The following is a 16,852-nucleotide window of genomic DNA, read 5'->3' on the forward strand; positions in this document are numbered from 1 at the left end:
TTTCAAACTACGCTCATAACATAAACTCTTTCAAAAATTTCCCATATGTTACACTGTTTTGTAAGACGGTGCCAAAGCCACAACACCAACGTCTTAATGTCCATCCGTATGTGCCAGGACGTACTGTACAACAGAACGCTTTCCATTCTAGAATCTAATATAGTTTATCGTACTCTTGAATATAGGTAAATATGATATATATAATAATATAATAGCTTTACTTCTATACAAGCCCCCATCTAGCTAGTAATAAATTGAGTTTTCTTTCTAGTTAGTGTTACTCCGCTGTCATATACAGCCTCGTCATATCGCGCGCCCCGACACGTAGAGATAGACATTCGTCATCTATCATGTTGCCAAATGCAGTTTAAGAAGGACTTCAACTCATGCAGATCGGGTTTTGATTGAGGCGCATCTAACTATTGGCTATCTCCCTAACAATCTTGGAATAGACGTGGGCATCCCGTATAACAATCATTACGAGGTTTGCCACGGGGGTAGGATGTATTGCAATTGTGGTAGCACCCTCGACACCCAGTAGAAGTCTGTGGATCTAGAAACGAAGTTAGAAGAATGTTATAGCTATATTTGGAGTTGAAAGTAGATAATAATACCTCTAACGGATAGCATATCGGAGCCTACAGGACCTGCTAATGCACTGCCTATAGAGAGCATCAAGATCCCGAAGAGGAAACGCATCGTTACTTAGTAAGTCTATAAGGTCTGTTAGCTTAGTAGTCTAGAAAGAGTGGAGATACGTAGTTGTCCTACAGTTTATGGTTTGATTGTTTATCAGTGTTAAGGAAGACGTGGTAATAGGAAGTGTCGCTTGGTTCAGTAAAGGAGCAGGCTATATATATAACGTGCATATCTCCACACCAGACATACTGGAGTGCCGGAACGGACTAATTCGTTTATAAACAGTCTACGATTTAAGTGAACGGATGATCTAGTTCCGGCTTTCCGGGATGTCGGTTGCGGAGGGATGTACGCTATTCAGCCCTTATTTCGATCTTTAGAGTATGCATGTCAGACAGCGCTTATGCCCGCAATATTAGAGGTCGCCGAAGATTTCGCAAGTAGGGCAGGGGATGGTGGTGAGCTTTGTCCCTTGCCGAAGTACCGAAAATTTGTCACAGTTGGACAGGGCAGATGTTTGTGCGAGCGCTGAGCGCACTAGCTGAGGCAGCCAGCTCTACAACCTATCGTGACTTATTTGCTTCATAACGCAAGTTCGCTATAAATCTAGGTGTAATCTACATTTCCGAAATAAACAGTATATTTCATATACTACATAGTAGAAGACTGTTACCATAATAGGTTGAACGCTCCTTAGAAAGCTCCTCTATAGGATCTCTGTTTAATCTACACGCACGCGCCATCTGAACAAACTTCAGACGACGAGCGCAGAATCCAGCTGTCGCCCAGAGCACTCGGATTCTGCTTACCGCATAAGCAGCACTCAGATAAAGTGCTTAGACACCTTAGCGTAAACTTTTTCCGACGAGTAAATAAACACTACGTAAGTAGAGTAACTAGACAGTTAGCTCTTTATCGAATACAGCTTCTTGTACACCTTGCGATTGCTCCCTAGAGCGCAGCCTCTTACAGCGCATAGGCTGCTCAGCACTAACTTATTCCGCCAGTAAGCTGCACATCACCTAACTTGACTCTGCACTGGCACTGGCGCTGACTAGGAAGAAAACTACTTGATTAATTATAATCCGGAGGCGGACTGATAAGAGAACAGTGCCGTTCTATTATTTCTATAGTAACGGTATGAGCATCTTTATGTAGCGCAAACAGCGATAATAGCAAATATTATATTATAATAGTATCTACTATGAATATATACTATTGTTTTAGTTTTTATCATCCTAATTTTTAGGATAATAAGCTATATATAAATAAAGGTGTATTAACGAAAACCTAATACATAGTACTAATAGAATGAGCAATAGTATAGTTCAAAGTATATTTTTCCACATTAGAGACCAATATACTAAAAGCATAAGAGTAAGAATATATAAATATATCTCATATTTTTCTAATAGAAGCGCGCTGAGAATATGCTAAGGTTCTAGAAGAAAAAGTATTCTTTTATATCATACACCGTGGCACGTAGGGACGGACGTTATTCTCTTTTTTATCTAATTCTGACCCGTCCGCTAGATATGTACATTGCATAATCCAGCGCGAGGACACCCAAGTGGCGGCAAGATTTCCATCCCAGTACAGATACACAAAGCAAGCGCATTTGCGTCATGCAAATTGCTGCAAACACTCCACCAACCAAAAAAAGTTGAAGCAATCAAGGTGGCGCTGTGGCGACCAAGAAGCAAGAAGTAAAAAAGAAGAAGCCAGCGTCCAGAAAACGTGATGAACGAGTGAAGAAGAAGAATGAAGAAGGATATGTACGAAGAAAAACAAGTCCAACAACCAACCAAATAAACCCATGCACACAGAAACTAACCATACATATCACAAGTCATAGTCTTGATCTCATACTCACTCTCTCCCTCAACAACACCACACGACACATCCCAACCCAGCTCAAACTTATCGCTCTCCGGCATGCGATCCTTGGCACCAGCAGCACAGTTAGCATCGATAGTATAGTACGAAGTCTCCATGGCGGGCGCAGAGTTCCAGTCGCAGGCGTCGGTGCGCTTGTAGAAGGTGCGGCGGTGCAGACGCAGAGCTTTGCGCTCGATGGATTTTTCGGGGGAGTCGCAGAAGCAGCGGGCGGCGAGGGTGAGGGCGTCGCGGGTGCAGTCGCAGCGGGAGCCGTCGACTTGGTAGCGGCGTGTGTTGGGCTTGACGGCTGGGTGGGCGCGGCCCCAGTTGCGCGAGGGGGAATCGGGAGTAGCGGTTTCGGCGGCTTTGTACTTGTAGATGGTGGTTGCGACTACGGTGGTTACGGTGACGACGTTGCCGTTGCCGTTGCCGTTGCTGTTGTTGTTGTTATTGTCGCCAGCGGGTTCCTTGTCGTAGCTGTCATCGTTGCTGGGTGGTTGGGTTGTCTCAGGTTGGGGTGTCTCAGGCTGAGGAGTCTCCTTGGGTGAAGTGGCAGAGTATGCTGGCTCCTCAGGCTGAGATGCTGATTGAGAGGGCTTGGTAGGCTCAGTGCTGTCGCCTGATCCACCACCGCCAATGTGCACCTTGCTGCAGGACTCAAAGCTCTCGTGCTCACGGTTCAGCCAGATCCAGACAAACAGAGCGTCGCCTTCCGGCATGTTGGTAGGGACCTTGAAGTCAAAGGTCTGGGCCTCAGGTGAACCATCTTCGGTAGCATGCGGGCAAGCACCGTGGTACGAAGCAGCCAATTTCCAGCTCTTGCCCTTGTCCGTGGAAAATCCAACCTGGCAGGATCCACCATAGTGAGTACCGCCGGGAGCGGCTTTGTCGTAGTCAAAGCTAGTAAGCTGGAAGTAGGCATCTTGACCAGACTGCCAAGTGACAGACGCTTTTTCAGTATCAAACTTGTCAAGGTGACCACGGCAGGGGCCTGGAGAAGGCCTGCTGTCACCTCCATCAGGACCGCAGCATCCAAGCGGGAAGTTGAACTCGGGGTCGATTTCGGTTGACTGAGGGTTGATGGATGGAGCTCCGCCTAGCGGGGGAGGGTAGTACAAGCTCATGTGAGCCTTGGCAGCGCCAACTAGGGCGAGCACAGACAGAGTTTTCATATACATGGTGTGTGTAATGCTTTTTCTTTTCGTAAAGACTGTGGTTGTTATGAATGCAAGGAAGGACTGGAAGTTGCAAAGTAGAGTCAGAGCTGAAAGGACAGTGTAGTGATGAAGCGGCTTCTGTGAAGGTGTTTCTTGACAGCAGCAAAGAAGCTCAAAGAAGAAAGGCGGCCCGGCGCTTTGGAACAAAAAAAGTGAATGAAGGTAGAATGAATGTAGACAAAGACTAGCTTGTCACGAGTGAATGTGTATCTATCACTGGGATTGATGCCCTCTTTCACAAGGGCAGGCAGGCAGCTTTTAAATCACCTCCTGACGACTGGACCATAGTTGTCGATGGGTCCCGTATAAGACGTCTTAGCACGCCCAGTCTCGGCGTCTGAAGGAGGGTTGTGCTCGCAGCATGCTTGTAGCCTCTGCCCAAAAGTGGAGTGTAGTATATGGGCCCCTGACTTTGCGAGGAGCCAATGGTAGGAGCAAGACCAGGTGGCGCATCGGGGGAAATGGACGTGTTTGGGAAAGGCAGCGAGACGCGAGAGCCTGTGGGTCTCGAGTGAAGGAGTCGCTGTCCGGGTGCGCGATGGAGGTTCTGCTGTTCGTGGCTGTCGGAGTCCGCATCTTGTTTCACGCGCTCCCGTTTTTGGCGTAGCAGGGGCGCTTGTCCCTGGCGAAGGATCACTTCGTCAAATACCACGCCCACCGTTTTGCGCAATGATTTGCACGCGACCAGGAAGACTGACAGCAGATTCGTTTCATGAACAGACCGTTTACGTTTCTTCGGCTATAATACCAATGGTGTTTAGTGTAAGTAGGCATGTACTTACTGATGGAAGTGATATGGCGCCAGTGGCTGCCAGGCCCCGACGTATCGATAAGTAAGGCTCTTGTCGCTTACTCTCGCCACGTGCTTGTGATCGACCTGGCCTGTCCTTGGGTCTTCGACTTGGTTTTTACGTTATTTGTACTCCACTTCCTTTGCACAGGTAACCCTCTACCGTCCCATTAACCGCCCTCTCGTATTTCTTCGGCAGGACAATGTGTCTGTGAACAATCTAGTTGATGCCGTCGGCTGCGCTACCCTCTGCAGGTGCTCCGTCCGGGTGTAGCCTATGGCCACTGCCAACAGCCTGGTGTCGTCGTTTGTGCAAGTTGCAGGCTGCAGGGGGTGCCTGACGATCTCTTTCAAGACACCCGCCCGAGGCTAACAACTAGTCAGGGCCTTGTTACGCGGGGCTCGGATTTCGGCAACGTAGCAGCATCTGGAGGCGAAGTCCCGATACACGACCAAGAACTACCAAGAACAACCAAGAACGCCCAAATGATCCTTTACCAAGCAGTGTGGCCGTTGCACAGTAGTACTCGTGATACTGCTTACTCGGCTCTTGTAGCTGTAATTCTTTAGTGTTACGTACTCTTTTAGAAAAAAGTTGATACAAGAAGCTGAAGTATGAAGTCATGCACGACAAGTCCAGCAGAAGTTGTTTTGCAACGCACATTCCAGTGGTGCCCCTAGAATCACCATTCCCATCTCCAAGGCAATCTCTCGTGTCTCATGGGAATTACAGAGAATCAAAAATCTACATTACGGATGCCCCCACGTATTCTGGACTAGCCAATCAAAGGCACAGTCAGGGCACATACGTATTCACAATGAAGCGCGCGTGCGCATACTTACATACACGAAAGCCACTCCCGTCGATCATTTTAACCGCCTCATGTTTCAGCCTAACCCAACGTCCTCTACCTATTGGAGGAAATGCTATCGATACAGAAACATATCGCGGCCCGTCCAGTAGGAACGACAAGCAAAGCAACCCAAGATCACATCTTTTATTCTCCGCGGACGACCATGTCACGGTGGTCATTGAAGACCGGCTGTTTCGGAAAGTAGTCATTGTCGTTTTTTGTGATACCCTTGAATTTGAATAAGTGCCCAGTAACATGTCGTTAAGGGCACCACTTAGCATGTCACTCACTGCTGTAGTCAAATGTCATCTTCAGATTCCGGGTGGCTCATGCTGAGATGTAATAGTAATATTAATCCTCTCTAGCTTCCCTCCCTCGCACAACCCCAAGAATCTCTTTCTTCTTAAAAACAAGCGGTAAACTTTTGAGGTTGGAAAACCAAAACCACCATGCTAACGTGCCAAACTTCTCTTTCTCCATGCAATCCACAGCATGTCCATCCCAAGCCTTTCCTCATCCTCCCCCTCCTCCTTCACCTAACCCGGCGCGATTTATAGAAACCCATAATATGCCTCACTTTGCACCTCAGTACTCAGAATAATACCCTGCTTTGCGCCGGAATACTCTGCTTCCTATAAACCAACGCAAAGCCCGGGCGCGCACAGTTCTCCGCCGCATTGTTGGGGCACGGAGCCTTGCACAGCTCCGGATCGTACTTGACCGCTCCTTTCTTGATGTGATCGCCGCAGTGGCAGTACTCGTCGGATACCGCATAGTACTTCCATAGAAAACAGTCTTGGGCACACTTTGAGTGACCGGAATGCCCCTCCCAGTCAGAAAACTTGAGAATGTTCATTTCGGCATCGTCGTAGCACCCGTCAAAGGTGAAGGGCTGGCATTTCTTCTGGTTCTCTGCCGTGACGTTCTGACAGCCGAGCGGGGGTTCGTTGCCTGCGTTTTTTTTTTAAAAACCCATAGGTTAGCGGTGTATTACACAAGTGTGGCCATTGTTTGTTTGGCTTACCGCTGCAGTGGTATCCACACTTAGTACGTTTATAAAAGCCGGTGTGATGCTTTGCGTCGGCGGCATAGACTGCAGTAAGCAGCCCGCAAGCAAGGACAATCAGAGAAGTCTTCATGGTAGCTGGAAAGGTGGCTTAGTTTTGAGGGTTGGTGGATGGAAAGGCTGATGATTATAGTGGTTGGAAGAGTGCGAATCTTTGCGTGATGGATAAAACGTCTAAAGCATGCTCTCTTATATTGCTATGCTGCTGCTATCGAGCTCTTCTTCTCATGCTGCAAAAATTGTGAATGAATTATAGGCAATCTGCCAGTGAATATTTGCGATTGCAATTTCCATTTGCTGCGCTGCGCTGCGTTGCGTTGCGCATCCTTATGCAACCAGAGTTGGTTATCCTACTGCCTCTATCGCAACCCCAGTTCGCTACTCTCCTTCCTTCCCCGCAACCATAGTTGATTTAGTTATCTTATCCAATTGAATTATGACCAATTCTCGTAGGTTAGGGTATATTCTGCTATTCTTTCCAAAAAAAAACTTCCAATACGCTATAGGCTAAACTGATCCAAAGAAGTAGAATTATATTTTTTATTGACATGCGAAGAATTCATAGAGACAATGTGGCTCTAAGATTTGTCGAAACTGATTAAAACTCCTCTTTCCAATATCTTGCTCCTGGACGGGGTTTCCTTTCAAAAGTTTTCTAACTAGCGCACTCACCCATGGTTTGGGACAGTTTGGTTCCGATCGGAGTCGGGAAAAGTTGAATTCCGCTCGGTACGACGGTGGAAAACGATTACCGGCCAAGAAAGACTACCACTCGACTTGGCCGTTGCTTTTTTCTTTCTTTTTTTGGTGGCTGGGTAGTGGATTCGATCTGTTTCAGATCCATCTTCACCTTTGGTGGATACCTCTGTGCTCACACCTTATCCCATGTTCCATCGTGGTAAAAATTCTTATCTCTAAACGATGGCTTTTCCAAAGGCTTTTCCCCAGGATCAAGAGCCAAAAGGCGATACTACCGTATGCATAGACTTTATTTCTCGAGAAGACATCTCGCGTAGCGCCATATCAACGTGCTACTAAAATCTTAGTATCCGGGTACCAATCCCGTCCTCTCTTGCCAGTTCACTGCGACACTAGCCCTTACATACTGCGTGGCTAAAACGCGTAACCAAGCGCGTCATCAAACCCAGCATCTACAGAGAGGCCACCCGATTATGTATCAAAAAGAAATATGTGTGATTCCTACTAAGCAGCATACTCTACATCATTTTTACTTTGACTACGCCCTTCAAACCTGCTGTAGACTACATCAGTAAGTACCATGGGTGCAGTAAATCTTGGCTAGATTTATCTTGTTTTTGTTGCATTGCCAAGGCAGCCTCTACCAGATATGACTCTACAGAGTTTTGCTTATGTGGCGGGACGCGTGTTGTTTCCGAGAGCAGTCATGGTATACTTTGCCGGACTCTATGTATTGGTACACAGGATCATTCGTTCGATTTCCATTCCGTCTCATAACATGATGTATGATCGACACGAACAATGAGTAGACGTACAAGTATACTAGACATGTTACTATCAAGTTTAGTATTCACTTCCAGGCCGGGTATTTCTAAGAAAGTGTTCCGTATTAATCACATGTACATTGATGAGGCTAGCCTAGGATGCATGGAGGAGAGATGTAAAATCGAACTTTTTTTCTGGAAAGGGCTACGAGTAAAGCATCGCTATTCGGCCAGAATCATGACTAGATGCTAAGTACATTTTGCTCGCATTCCAAAATTACTTTTTCAGCAGCTTCTCTAATTCAGCGGCTATCGCGTCACCAACTTCGCTTGTACTTGATTTGCCGCCGATATCGGCGGTTCGGACGCCATTGTCAATAGTGATTTTTGTTGCCTCGTCGATCTTTTGCGCAAGCTCCGGCAGGCACAGAGAGTACTTGAACATCATGCTTACGGAGAGGACGGTCGCAATGGGATTAACAATGCCCTTTCCAGCGATATCTGGTGCAGATCCTATGTATGTGTGAGCAGGCGCAATGTTTGTGGATATCGTCGGAACTTACCATGGATAGGCTCGTAGATGCCATTGAGCTTTGTCTTGCCGTCGGGGATACCGCCTAAGCTGGCACTTGGTAGAAGACCCAAGCTGCCTGGGATAACGCTCGCCTCGTCGCTAATAATGTCACCAAATAGATTGCTTGTGACAACAACACCATTCAGCGCGCGTGGGTTCTTGATCATGAGCATGGCGGCGGAGTCGATGAGATGGGTGCCTGACTTGAGGTGCGGGTACTCGTCCTTCATGATACGCTCGAATGTTTTCCTCCATAACCTTGATGTCGCGAGCACGTTGGCCTTGTCCAAACTCCACACAGGCACTGGTGGGTCCTCGACCGAGGCAAGGTTGCCAGCCAAACGTACAACGCGTTCAATTTCCTCGACACTGTATGGTTCAGTATCCATTGCCTTGCCATCGCCCTCATCTTCTTTCCTGTCACCAAAGTATATGCCACCAGTCAATTCACGGATGATGTTGAAGTTGACACCCCGCACATTTTCGGCTTTGAGGGGCGAGGAGTCGACTAGCGAGTCGGAGGCGAAGAAGCAGGGTCGCAGATTTCCAAAGGTCCCGAGTTCCTTGCGGAGCTTGAGAATACCCTGTTCTGGGCGCACCTTGCCCGTGCCCCATTTCTACACCGTTTATTAGATTGGGCCGCCCTTTTGATGGTACACAATCACGTACTGGTCCTCCAACGGCACCGAGAATGATGGCATCGGCATTCTTTGCGGCTGTGAGGGTCTCGTCGGTAAGAGGGTTGTTGTGCGCGTCTATCGAGCACTGTAGAACGTTATGATCGGTTCCGACTCCTACGTCATAGCACCCAACTTACACCTCCAAACAGATGCTCCTGGAAGTTGAAGGTATTATCGGTATGCTTCTCAATGACCTTGAGAACTTTGATCGCTTCAGCAACGACCTAGAAATATCAGTGAGTAGACGTGGTGGGTACGCGTGGATGCTGCTGTTACCTCAGGGCCGACGCCATCACCTGGACGCGAATTAGTACTGTAATGCCCGACTTCAAACACTGCAGCTTACCAGCGAGAACGACAATGTTGTGCACAGGCATTTTTCTTCTATGGGCAATTGGTATGTTTTTCGAAAATGAGAAAATATGGCGCGCACAGGTTTGATGGCAACGTCCGGAAGCTACCCCACGTATGAAGGTGAGCCCCGCCAGAAGCCGCAGCAATCCTCCGACGTCGGCCGCTACCCGCCGGATATCAGCTTACTACCAGTAATCGCCCATGCCGAACTCTGTCCCCTCTTCCTGACACTTGAACACACCGAATAATGATCCTCAATGACTCGGCTTACGTATCCGTGCTGACGTTGTCACGATATTGCTTATGTCAATTGTTGTCGCAGTTGTTACGGGGGTAAATCTGGATAATCAGTGACCTTACACACCGGGTCCCAAGGTCCATCGTGACTTGGAAGACAGCCCAGTCTGTCACAAGAGATGAAACAAACGCTGCATGTAACTTTGAGCACAGACTCATGTGGACAGAACCAATTACACTCCTTGTTCGGTAGAAGTTAACATGGACGAATCGTAATCGCTACGTACATGCTCAATCAGTGCTCATTGCTGAAGGCACTTGAGTGAGGGGTTTCTCATGTTGTAGTACCTCTCTAGGTGACCGGTGCCATTGGCAATGCGCACCAAGATTTCCTATGTGTGTGTGTGTGTGTGTGTGTGTGGGTGTTTTGCCGTTCAAGATTAGATTTTGCTTATTCATGACCAGCAGCGGGTCATCATGCCAAGTGCCACTGAGCAGGAGTTGATAAGGTTTTATTCGTCTTTGACAGCAATTCCAGATGTTGAGCACGGTTGAACAGAATTTGCCAAGGTAGAAGCAAAAGGGAGGATACGAGAAAGGATGGTTACATGGAAAGCAACCACAGGAATCCGCAGTCTGGGCTTGGCCGACCCCTTTGGCTGGTTGCAGGGCGAAATCATGACGGAAAGCCCCGGAAGCCTCCCTTTGCTTTCTTACTACAAAACAAGCCTAGGCGTAATTGTTTGCTTGGCTATTTGCCCAGTCGTGGTTGTACACAAGCGGAACTGTGGAACTGTCATGGTCCGAAGGCTGGTGAACCCTTGTGACCCCAGCCGTTCAAGTTCAACCCATCTCGTCCTTGGTGTTCAACGGCCTGAGGCTAACGTTGGGTTTGCAGTGGTTATTTGGTGCATAATTATGTTTCTGCTGCCAGACTTCTAGCGTCGTGTGCTGTTGACCAAAAGCAATAGTCGTGGCGCGGGCCGAGTAGTTGCGCACATGGTGTGGATCGCCTAGAGCACACCCGGACCAGCAAACACATGGAACAGCCTGTGGATGGGTATGTATGATGCTGTACACTACAAGCAAGTGAGCAAGCTGGACAAAGGGTCTCGAGAAGCCAGCCCCTGAAAGACGGTGATGTGTTGGCGCCCACGGACAGAAGGTCGCGGGTGTCAAGGAAGCTGGCTCATTATCAAGGTTTGAGGGGCCGCCCAAGTCAGTCCAAGAGGGGATATTACATGTGATGAATATGTCAAACACTGGGCGTATGGTGGGCTGTGGTATAGCAAGGCGTCGTGATGTGCATGCGGGATGGCGCCCCAGCTAGCCAGTCGTGCGCAGCCTCTGGCGATCTCTCTCACCCGCACGCTACAAGTCCCGAGATGCTTCATTTCAAGCCGCACACTGTCCTGTCGATCCCCCGCCAAGTGTCTTGGGCTTGCAGATCTGGAGATTGCGCCTCAGATGCAATGCGCGTTGGTTTACCCAACATGGACGCTCTTGATTCATTCTTGTCCCGACAAGCCTCCGCTCCGCTGGGCGCCGCGCAACACGGTTGCGTTGCTTGGGTAGCCAAGGCCGGCGTAGCATGGTGATGCAATGTTTCGAGCACCATTGTGCATCGTGTACTTCTGATCTGCAGCGTGGTGGTTGGGTGTGGACAGAGGTGCTCCCTTGTGTCTGGGCTGGTCTTTCTCGGCATGTCTTGGGAGGCTTCAACCATGCGCGTAGTGCGGAAGGCGCAATTACTTTTGAGTTCCCCGTGGGCGGCCCATGATGATGCCCCGGATTGCTCCTGGATTGTACCCTTTGCAGCCCTGTTAGTTGTATATTAACTGTACATTCCCTCGCTCTGTGTATCGCCAGACGTTGACAGCCGACCACGGTTCCCACACAATGCCGGTTTCGCCCTCCGACTTGCGCGATTAAAACCTTTGCCGTTTCCAACCATCGTGGGGCGAACTACGGGTCACGCCTTAACATTGTGCATTTGCATTGTTGCATTATTCCCCAGACTACTTTATTCCTTCCTTTGCTTCATGAATCAACTTCCGTCTGTCACTTCACGTCACCACTCCAACACCAACGTCAACACGATCGACACGCTCGTCCAGTAACGCACATCCCAAGCCCTCTGCGGCGAGCGTTCCCACCACCACCAACCCCCACGCCAACAAAGATCCGCACCACCGTACCGCCGTCGCGCCTTTCACCATGGTCCTCTCCATCCGCTCCAGCGTGGACAGCATATCCAGCCGACTGAGTGGCGAGAAGCCCCTGCCTCGACCAACCTATTACTGCCAGATGAACCCCCAGGAGCAGGCTATATGGGCTATTATCGTAAGTACCAACACTTCTTGTCCCGTCATCTCTTGAGATTCAAGATCATTATGCTAACTGTTCCCAGGGCGAGGAAAAGTACGACTACATACGCGACACCAAAGGTCGTGTACACAGGCACCGCCTCACCTACGTTGAGCGCGCTCAGCGCCAGCGTGCATTCTACGACTCGCGTGTCGGCCATGCGATTGTCGGCGACGAGTGGATGCGAATGAAGCTCCCAACTCGCCGTGTCCGCTAGCACCCAGTCACACACGACGGACTGTCATGCTAAACTAGCGCGTCTCACCCATCATGTACTGGCACATGTCCGGCATGTGCACACCTGTCTGCGACATCGCCATGGCAGTCTTTTGACGATTTTCTTTTTGTTTTGAGCGAGTGGCCATAATATAGGATGACGCCAAGGTCTTCAGGTCACCGTCTCTATCGTGCTAGATTTACGACATTGGCGCGTGGGAAGATACCCGGCATGCAGAACGGAGTTTATATTTCCCTTGTTTGATTTTTTTTATCTTCAACTTGAAGTCTCTCTTCACTTGCTCTTGGCTTGGAAGACAGACGTATTAATACAAATGCGCATATTTCTCAATCAACGGTCTACGTGATGTCCGCATGGTAAAACGCCCGCCTCAACAATGGCAGTGCAACGGGCAGACACAATCTAGTGAGCAGGCCGTCTAGTTAAAACCCAGAAGTAATATAAGGGGCTAGAAGGTGAATGCAAGGTCAAATGGTGGTGTAGAGGGGTGTGTAGACTGCCTGGACAAGGGGCCAGCGCCACTATCCGCAGTTCGCCTCCCCTTATTGGCTAGCCCGCCGACAAGGCATCGCTCCGCCCGTGGGCTGTGACCTCAGTCTCCGACTTTGTCACCCAGCACCAAAGCGAATCGCCATCGAATCAAGTCATCATGTTTTGGCCATACCCATGAGGAAGTACGCCTTGCACAGTCACACCACCAAGCCTGAACCATGTCGGACGAAGAGGGCTTGTTAGTCGTTGCAGCCGGGGGCGATCTCATCCTTGACGTTGCCCAGGAAGAGGGAGGACAGCGTTTCTCGTACCGCGTCGACTCCAAGATCCTCCAGCAAAACTCGCGATACTTCGAAAACCTACTCAGTCACCGGTTTCATGAAGGCCAGCAGCTAGCAGAGTCGCTTGAGGCCCTTAGATTGAGCGGGCACAAGAATATTGGCGATGCACCTGATGACGTGCTTCCTCACATATCCATTGTCAATGTCGGTCGAGTAGCAGTGGCTAAAGTCTCATCCATCCGCAATTTGCTCGCAGACTTTCTCCGTGCCATCCATGGCCTAGACCTTGCCGTATCAAACCCTCCCGTCGCCAACCTGGCCAACCTCGCCGTCGTGGCCGATCGATTCGATGCCGTCGCGTGCCTTTCGAAATACGTACAGAAGAAAAAGTACATGCAACTCCTCGACGCCAAGTCAAGAGGCAAACCAAATACATCACAGACAGAAGAGAGAATACGACAGAAGCTGTTAGTCGGTCTTCTTTTTGACCACCCATCGTGGGTAACGCGATACTCGAAGCATTTGATCATACGAGACTCCATACAATGGCAACCGGGCACAGGGGAGGACCATACAAAGGCGCTTTGGTGGGACATACCGAATGGCGTCGAGGACGAGCTCATTCAGCGGCGGGAGTACATTTTGGAAACGATCAACTCACTGCAGTCGCACTTCCTCAAGTTGTATACTTCTGGAGAGCGACAATGCAAGCTTGGCTACGATACATCGTTGCAGTGTGATTCGTTTCAACTTGGAGAAATGGTTCGTTTCTTTTTCAAGATTGATACCGTGCGTCTGCAAGGCAAGATTTACGACAATACAGAGCCAACATATTATCTCGGAGACGTTGACCGTCTTCTGTCGTCGCTTCGCCAATGCTCCAATTACCAAGTCGACAACAACCATGCGCATTGCGGACTACGATCACGATTGCTTCCGCTTCTAGATCTTGTACAGAGCCATCTTAGTCTGGATACCGGCAGTCCGGACGTTGGCATCTGCGCTGAATGTTGGACCACCCGTCGAACCGAGTACGCCTGGCAATTAGCCAAGAGACCGGTGTTGTGGGCTCACCCAAGATCTTTGACGGGTAACCGATTGCTTGCTAACGGGGGCACACGAAAAGGACCCCAAGTAACATCGAGTGGCTGCCTTACCAGGCACGTGGCGGTAAGGGATATGTTCATGGCTAGCGAGAGAGATTGGACTCCTAGAGACGTACGTGCATTAAAGGATTAGTGCATATTCGATGCTTGACTACGGGCTTGTTGAGCCCCGTGTACTTTGAAGCCTAAATCATATACATGTACATGGCGTTCGTGAACTAGCTAGTCTTTGTCTATCGTTGGTGGAATTCAGCCTGAGCTGGAGTACCTTTGTCGCAGGATTCGCCCGCATCATCAGGGTGCCTTCGGCCTTACGCTCACTCTCACCCCACCCTTTCCCTTGTTATGGAGGGATGCGGACTTCAGATAAAGATCTGAGAAGAAGCATCCTGCCTTAAGAAACGCCTCGTTCCTTGGGGTACCAGAAACGGAAGGTCGTTGTTATCTCAACATTCCGTAGACGGGGACTATCTACTCGGTACCACTAGTCTGGTTCAAAGGGTTTCCCATATCACTTTTCCATGGAATAGAACATGCATGTGCGCGAATGTGCAGAACTGTACCTCTGAACGATTAATCGTCGTGTAATGCGGAATTGAATTAATGTCACGTTGATTGATCTCGGCTGTGCAGGTGATTGGTCACGCGCTAGTATGTAAGTCATGATGCGGCTGTGCATGAATGCGCCACTGCCACTCGGCTGAGCAAACTTACGCTTTTTCAGTAAGAAGAAAAGTCGGGGCACACATGATAGACTCTGCTGAAGAATTATCTGCCTCGATTGCCGAAACTGGCTATTGCGTGATAAACGAGACATGCAGGCAGCCGCCAAGGCAGAGTGGCCATTGTTTGCAGTTGTATAAAGAGATTACAATCAAACCATGGAACAAACACAAGCTCTTTATACACCCAAGAACAAGGGTCTTTATCTCGGAAACTGCAAACAACCTAACGGAATTACTCTTGCCACGTTTGTTGGCCTAAGCTCAATGGCGTTTTCACTTGCTTCTCAGTACTGCAGAACTCCTACCAACTTTTCGGATCACCATTCACTCCACCTGCAACCTCAATCAACTTTACAGCCAGGAAGTATGCTCGGCAAGGTCAAAAGGGCTTTTTCGACGCGCAAGTCATCGACTTCGAGTAATGATCACTCAGCGCGGGGGACAGCGGTTACGGGTCAGACACAGAACAACACACTTACAGCTGCGCCGGTCAGCCCCAAGAGGGCCGGATCCCGTAATAGCGGCCTCGCACCACCACCTTCGTCTGCTAGCCCATTTACTTCTCCGTCATCAGCTACAAGAAGGCCAGGTAAGATAGTCATATACACTGAGCTGGACATGTTTCCGCCATTTACCCCTCTAGATACTGACAGATCACTAGGTAGCACAGCTATGAACGCCTCCGGATCTAACAATGAAGCCCCACCGGCCTATACACCTGGCCCAGCTCAAAATGCAAGCGCATTCCAGTCGCCGTCTATAACAACAAATTCAGACTCCGACCCGTACGCTTTCCTCAGGAGCTTTGATACTATTTTCTTGATTGACGATTCAGGATCCATGGCTGGCCGTTCATGGAGAGAGACACAGGAGGCCCTTGCGACCATCACACCAATTTGTACAGCCCACGACGAAGACGGCATCGACATCTACTTCCTGAACCATCCTGACTCGAGCCTCTACAAGAGGATTACTAGTCCCAGTACTATTATCGAAATCTTCCAGACTGTTCGACCTGGCGGCGCCACACCAACTGGCCAGCGCCTCCACAAGATCCTAAAACCCTATCTCCAGCGCTACGAACAGGACGACAAAACTAAGCCCATTAACATCATTGTCATCACCGATGGCGAGCCCTCTGACGATGTCGAGTCTACTATTATTCAGGCCGCCAAGAAGCTTGATAAGCTCGACGCGCCTGCGTGGCAAGTCGGTATCCAGTTCTTCCAGGTGGGTCGGGAGCCCGGTGCACGCGAACATCTCAAGCAGCTTGATGACGGGCTCGCCGAATTGGCCGAGGACGACAATCTCAGAGATATTGTGGATACCGTTCCTTTTAGTGGCGCAGAAGGCGAGTCACTGACTGCAGCGGGTATTCTCAAGGTGGTCATGGGTGCAGTTCATCGCAGATTGGACAGAACCTCCAAGGACCTGCACAGGAAGTAGGGATTCTTCCAACTTCCCTTCCAAGCAGCTGCATGACTGGTGCTACAGGTGGTTGTGTAGGCTTTGTGAGAAGCATATGTGGGGAAATGTCGTGTCTGCCTTGCAATAATCAACACTGCGGGGTACCACTACCAGAATACTTTGACAAATACGTTGTCCAGATATGAATCCTGGCGCTTATTGGGCGGGTCTGATTGCTGTCTCTATGGCGTTTGTCGAGGAATACACGGGATTGTAGGTGTCTCTTTTTTGGGCTCCAGGTGCATACATATGATACCCCCTTTTTTTCTCTGCTGCATGGAACTGCACGCGATACAACTTGGGAGGCAGTCTGCTTTTTTCAAAGGTAATTATGAGGTTTCTAGGTCTTCAGAGTTCAAGGATTGAGAAAAGTTTCTTTACTCAAGTACTAATTTGGTCAATTCATCCATTCGTTCAAGATGGT

The 16,852-nt window shown here is 49.2% G+C and overlaps 8 protein-coding genes across 8 annotated transcripts; 3 read left to right on the forward strand and 5 right to left on the reverse strand.

Moving 5' to 3' along the window:
• Nucleotides 1–434: 434 nt before the first annotated feature.
• On the reverse strand, nucleotides 435–699 carry COCMIDRAFT_36777 (uncharacterized protein; the record flags this gene model as incomplete). Its single annotated transcript, XM_007689788.1, has 2 exons — nucleotides 435–553; nucleotides 615–699. The coding sequence occupies 2 exons, from the start codon at nucleotides 697–699 to the stop codon at nucleotides 435–437; spliced, it is 204 nt and encodes a 67-aa protein (XP_007687978.1).
• Nucleotides 700–2,468: 1,769 nt separating this feature from the next.
• Nucleotides 2,469–3,695, reverse strand: COCMIDRAFT_36778 (lytic polysaccharide monooxygenase; the record flags this gene model as incomplete). Its single annotated transcript, XM_007689789.1, has 1 exon — nucleotides 2,469–3,695. One exon carries the CDS (start codon nucleotides 3,693–3,695, stop codon nucleotides 2,469–2,471), a length of 1,227 nt encoding a protein of 408 aa, XP_007687979.1.
• A 274-nt stretch (nucleotides 3,696–3,969) lies between these two features.
• Nucleotides 3,970–4,508, reverse strand: COCMIDRAFT_26327 (uncharacterized protein; the record flags this gene model as incomplete). Its single annotated transcript, XM_007689780.1, has 2 exons — nucleotides 3,970–4,427; nucleotides 4,457–4,508. The coding sequence occupies 2 exons, from the start codon at nucleotides 4,506–4,508 to the stop codon at nucleotides 3,970–3,972; spliced, it is 510 nt and encodes a 169-aa protein (XP_007687970.1).
• A 1,462-nt stretch (nucleotides 4,509–5,970) lies between these two features.
• COCMIDRAFT_95398 (uncharacterized protein) lies at nucleotides 5,971–6,517 on the reverse strand (the record flags this gene model as incomplete). The annotated part of the gene is made up of 2 exons (XM_007689809.1): nucleotides 5,971–6,329; nucleotides 6,403–6,517. 2 exons carry the CDS (start codon nucleotides 6,515–6,517, stop codon nucleotides 5,971–5,973), a joined length of 474 nt encoding a protein of 157 aa, XP_007687999.1.
• Nucleotides 6,518–8,184: 1,667 nt separating this feature from the next.
• On the reverse strand, nucleotides 8,185–9,538 carry COCMIDRAFT_95373 (uncharacterized protein; the record flags this gene model as incomplete). Its single annotated transcript, XM_007689810.1, has 6 exons — nucleotides 8,185–8,420; nucleotides 8,471–9,098; nucleotides 9,151–9,246; nucleotides 9,299–9,385; nucleotides 9,438–9,457; nucleotides 9,508–9,538. 6 exons carry the CDS (start codon nucleotides 9,536–9,538, stop codon nucleotides 8,185–8,187), a joined length of 1,098 nt encoding a protein of 365 aa, XP_007688000.1.
• Nucleotides 9,539–11,969: 2,431 nt separating this feature from the next.
• Nucleotides 11,970–12,336, forward strand: COCMIDRAFT_36781 (uncharacterized protein; the record flags this gene model as incomplete). The annotated part of the gene is made up of 2 exons (XM_007689790.1): nucleotides 11,970–12,095; nucleotides 12,163–12,336. The coding sequence occupies 2 exons, from the start codon at nucleotides 11,970–11,972 to the stop codon at nucleotides 12,334–12,336; spliced, it is 300 nt and encodes a 99-aa protein (XP_007687980.1).
• Nucleotides 12,337–13,067: 731 nt separating this feature from the next.
• On the forward strand, nucleotides 13,068–14,369 carry COCMIDRAFT_5311 (uncharacterized protein; the record flags this gene model as incomplete). The annotated part of the gene is made up of 1 exon (XM_007689774.1): nucleotides 13,068–14,369. The coding sequence occupies one exon, from the start codon at nucleotides 13,068–13,070 to the stop codon at nucleotides 14,367–14,369; it is 1,302 nt and encodes a 433-aa protein (XP_007687964.1).
• Nucleotides 14,370–15,225: 856 nt separating this feature from the next.
• On the forward strand, nucleotides 15,226–16,407 carry COCMIDRAFT_95377 (uncharacterized protein; the record flags this gene model as incomplete). Its single annotated transcript, XM_007689811.1, has 2 exons — nucleotides 15,226–15,550; nucleotides 15,605–16,407. 2 exons carry the CDS (start codon nucleotides 15,226–15,228, stop codon nucleotides 16,405–16,407), a joined length of 1,128 nt encoding a protein of 375 aa, XP_007688001.1.
• Between the last annotated feature and the right edge of the window lie 445 nt (nucleotides 16,408–16,852).

Source organism: Bipolaris oryzae (assembly GCF_000523455.1).
Source record: "Bipolaris oryzae ATCC 44560 unplaced genomic scaffold scaffold_65, whole genome shotgun sequence".
Taxonomy (NCBI): Eukaryota; Fungi; Ascomycota; class Dothideomycetes; order Pleosporales; family Pleosporaceae; genus Bipolaris; species Bipolaris oryzae.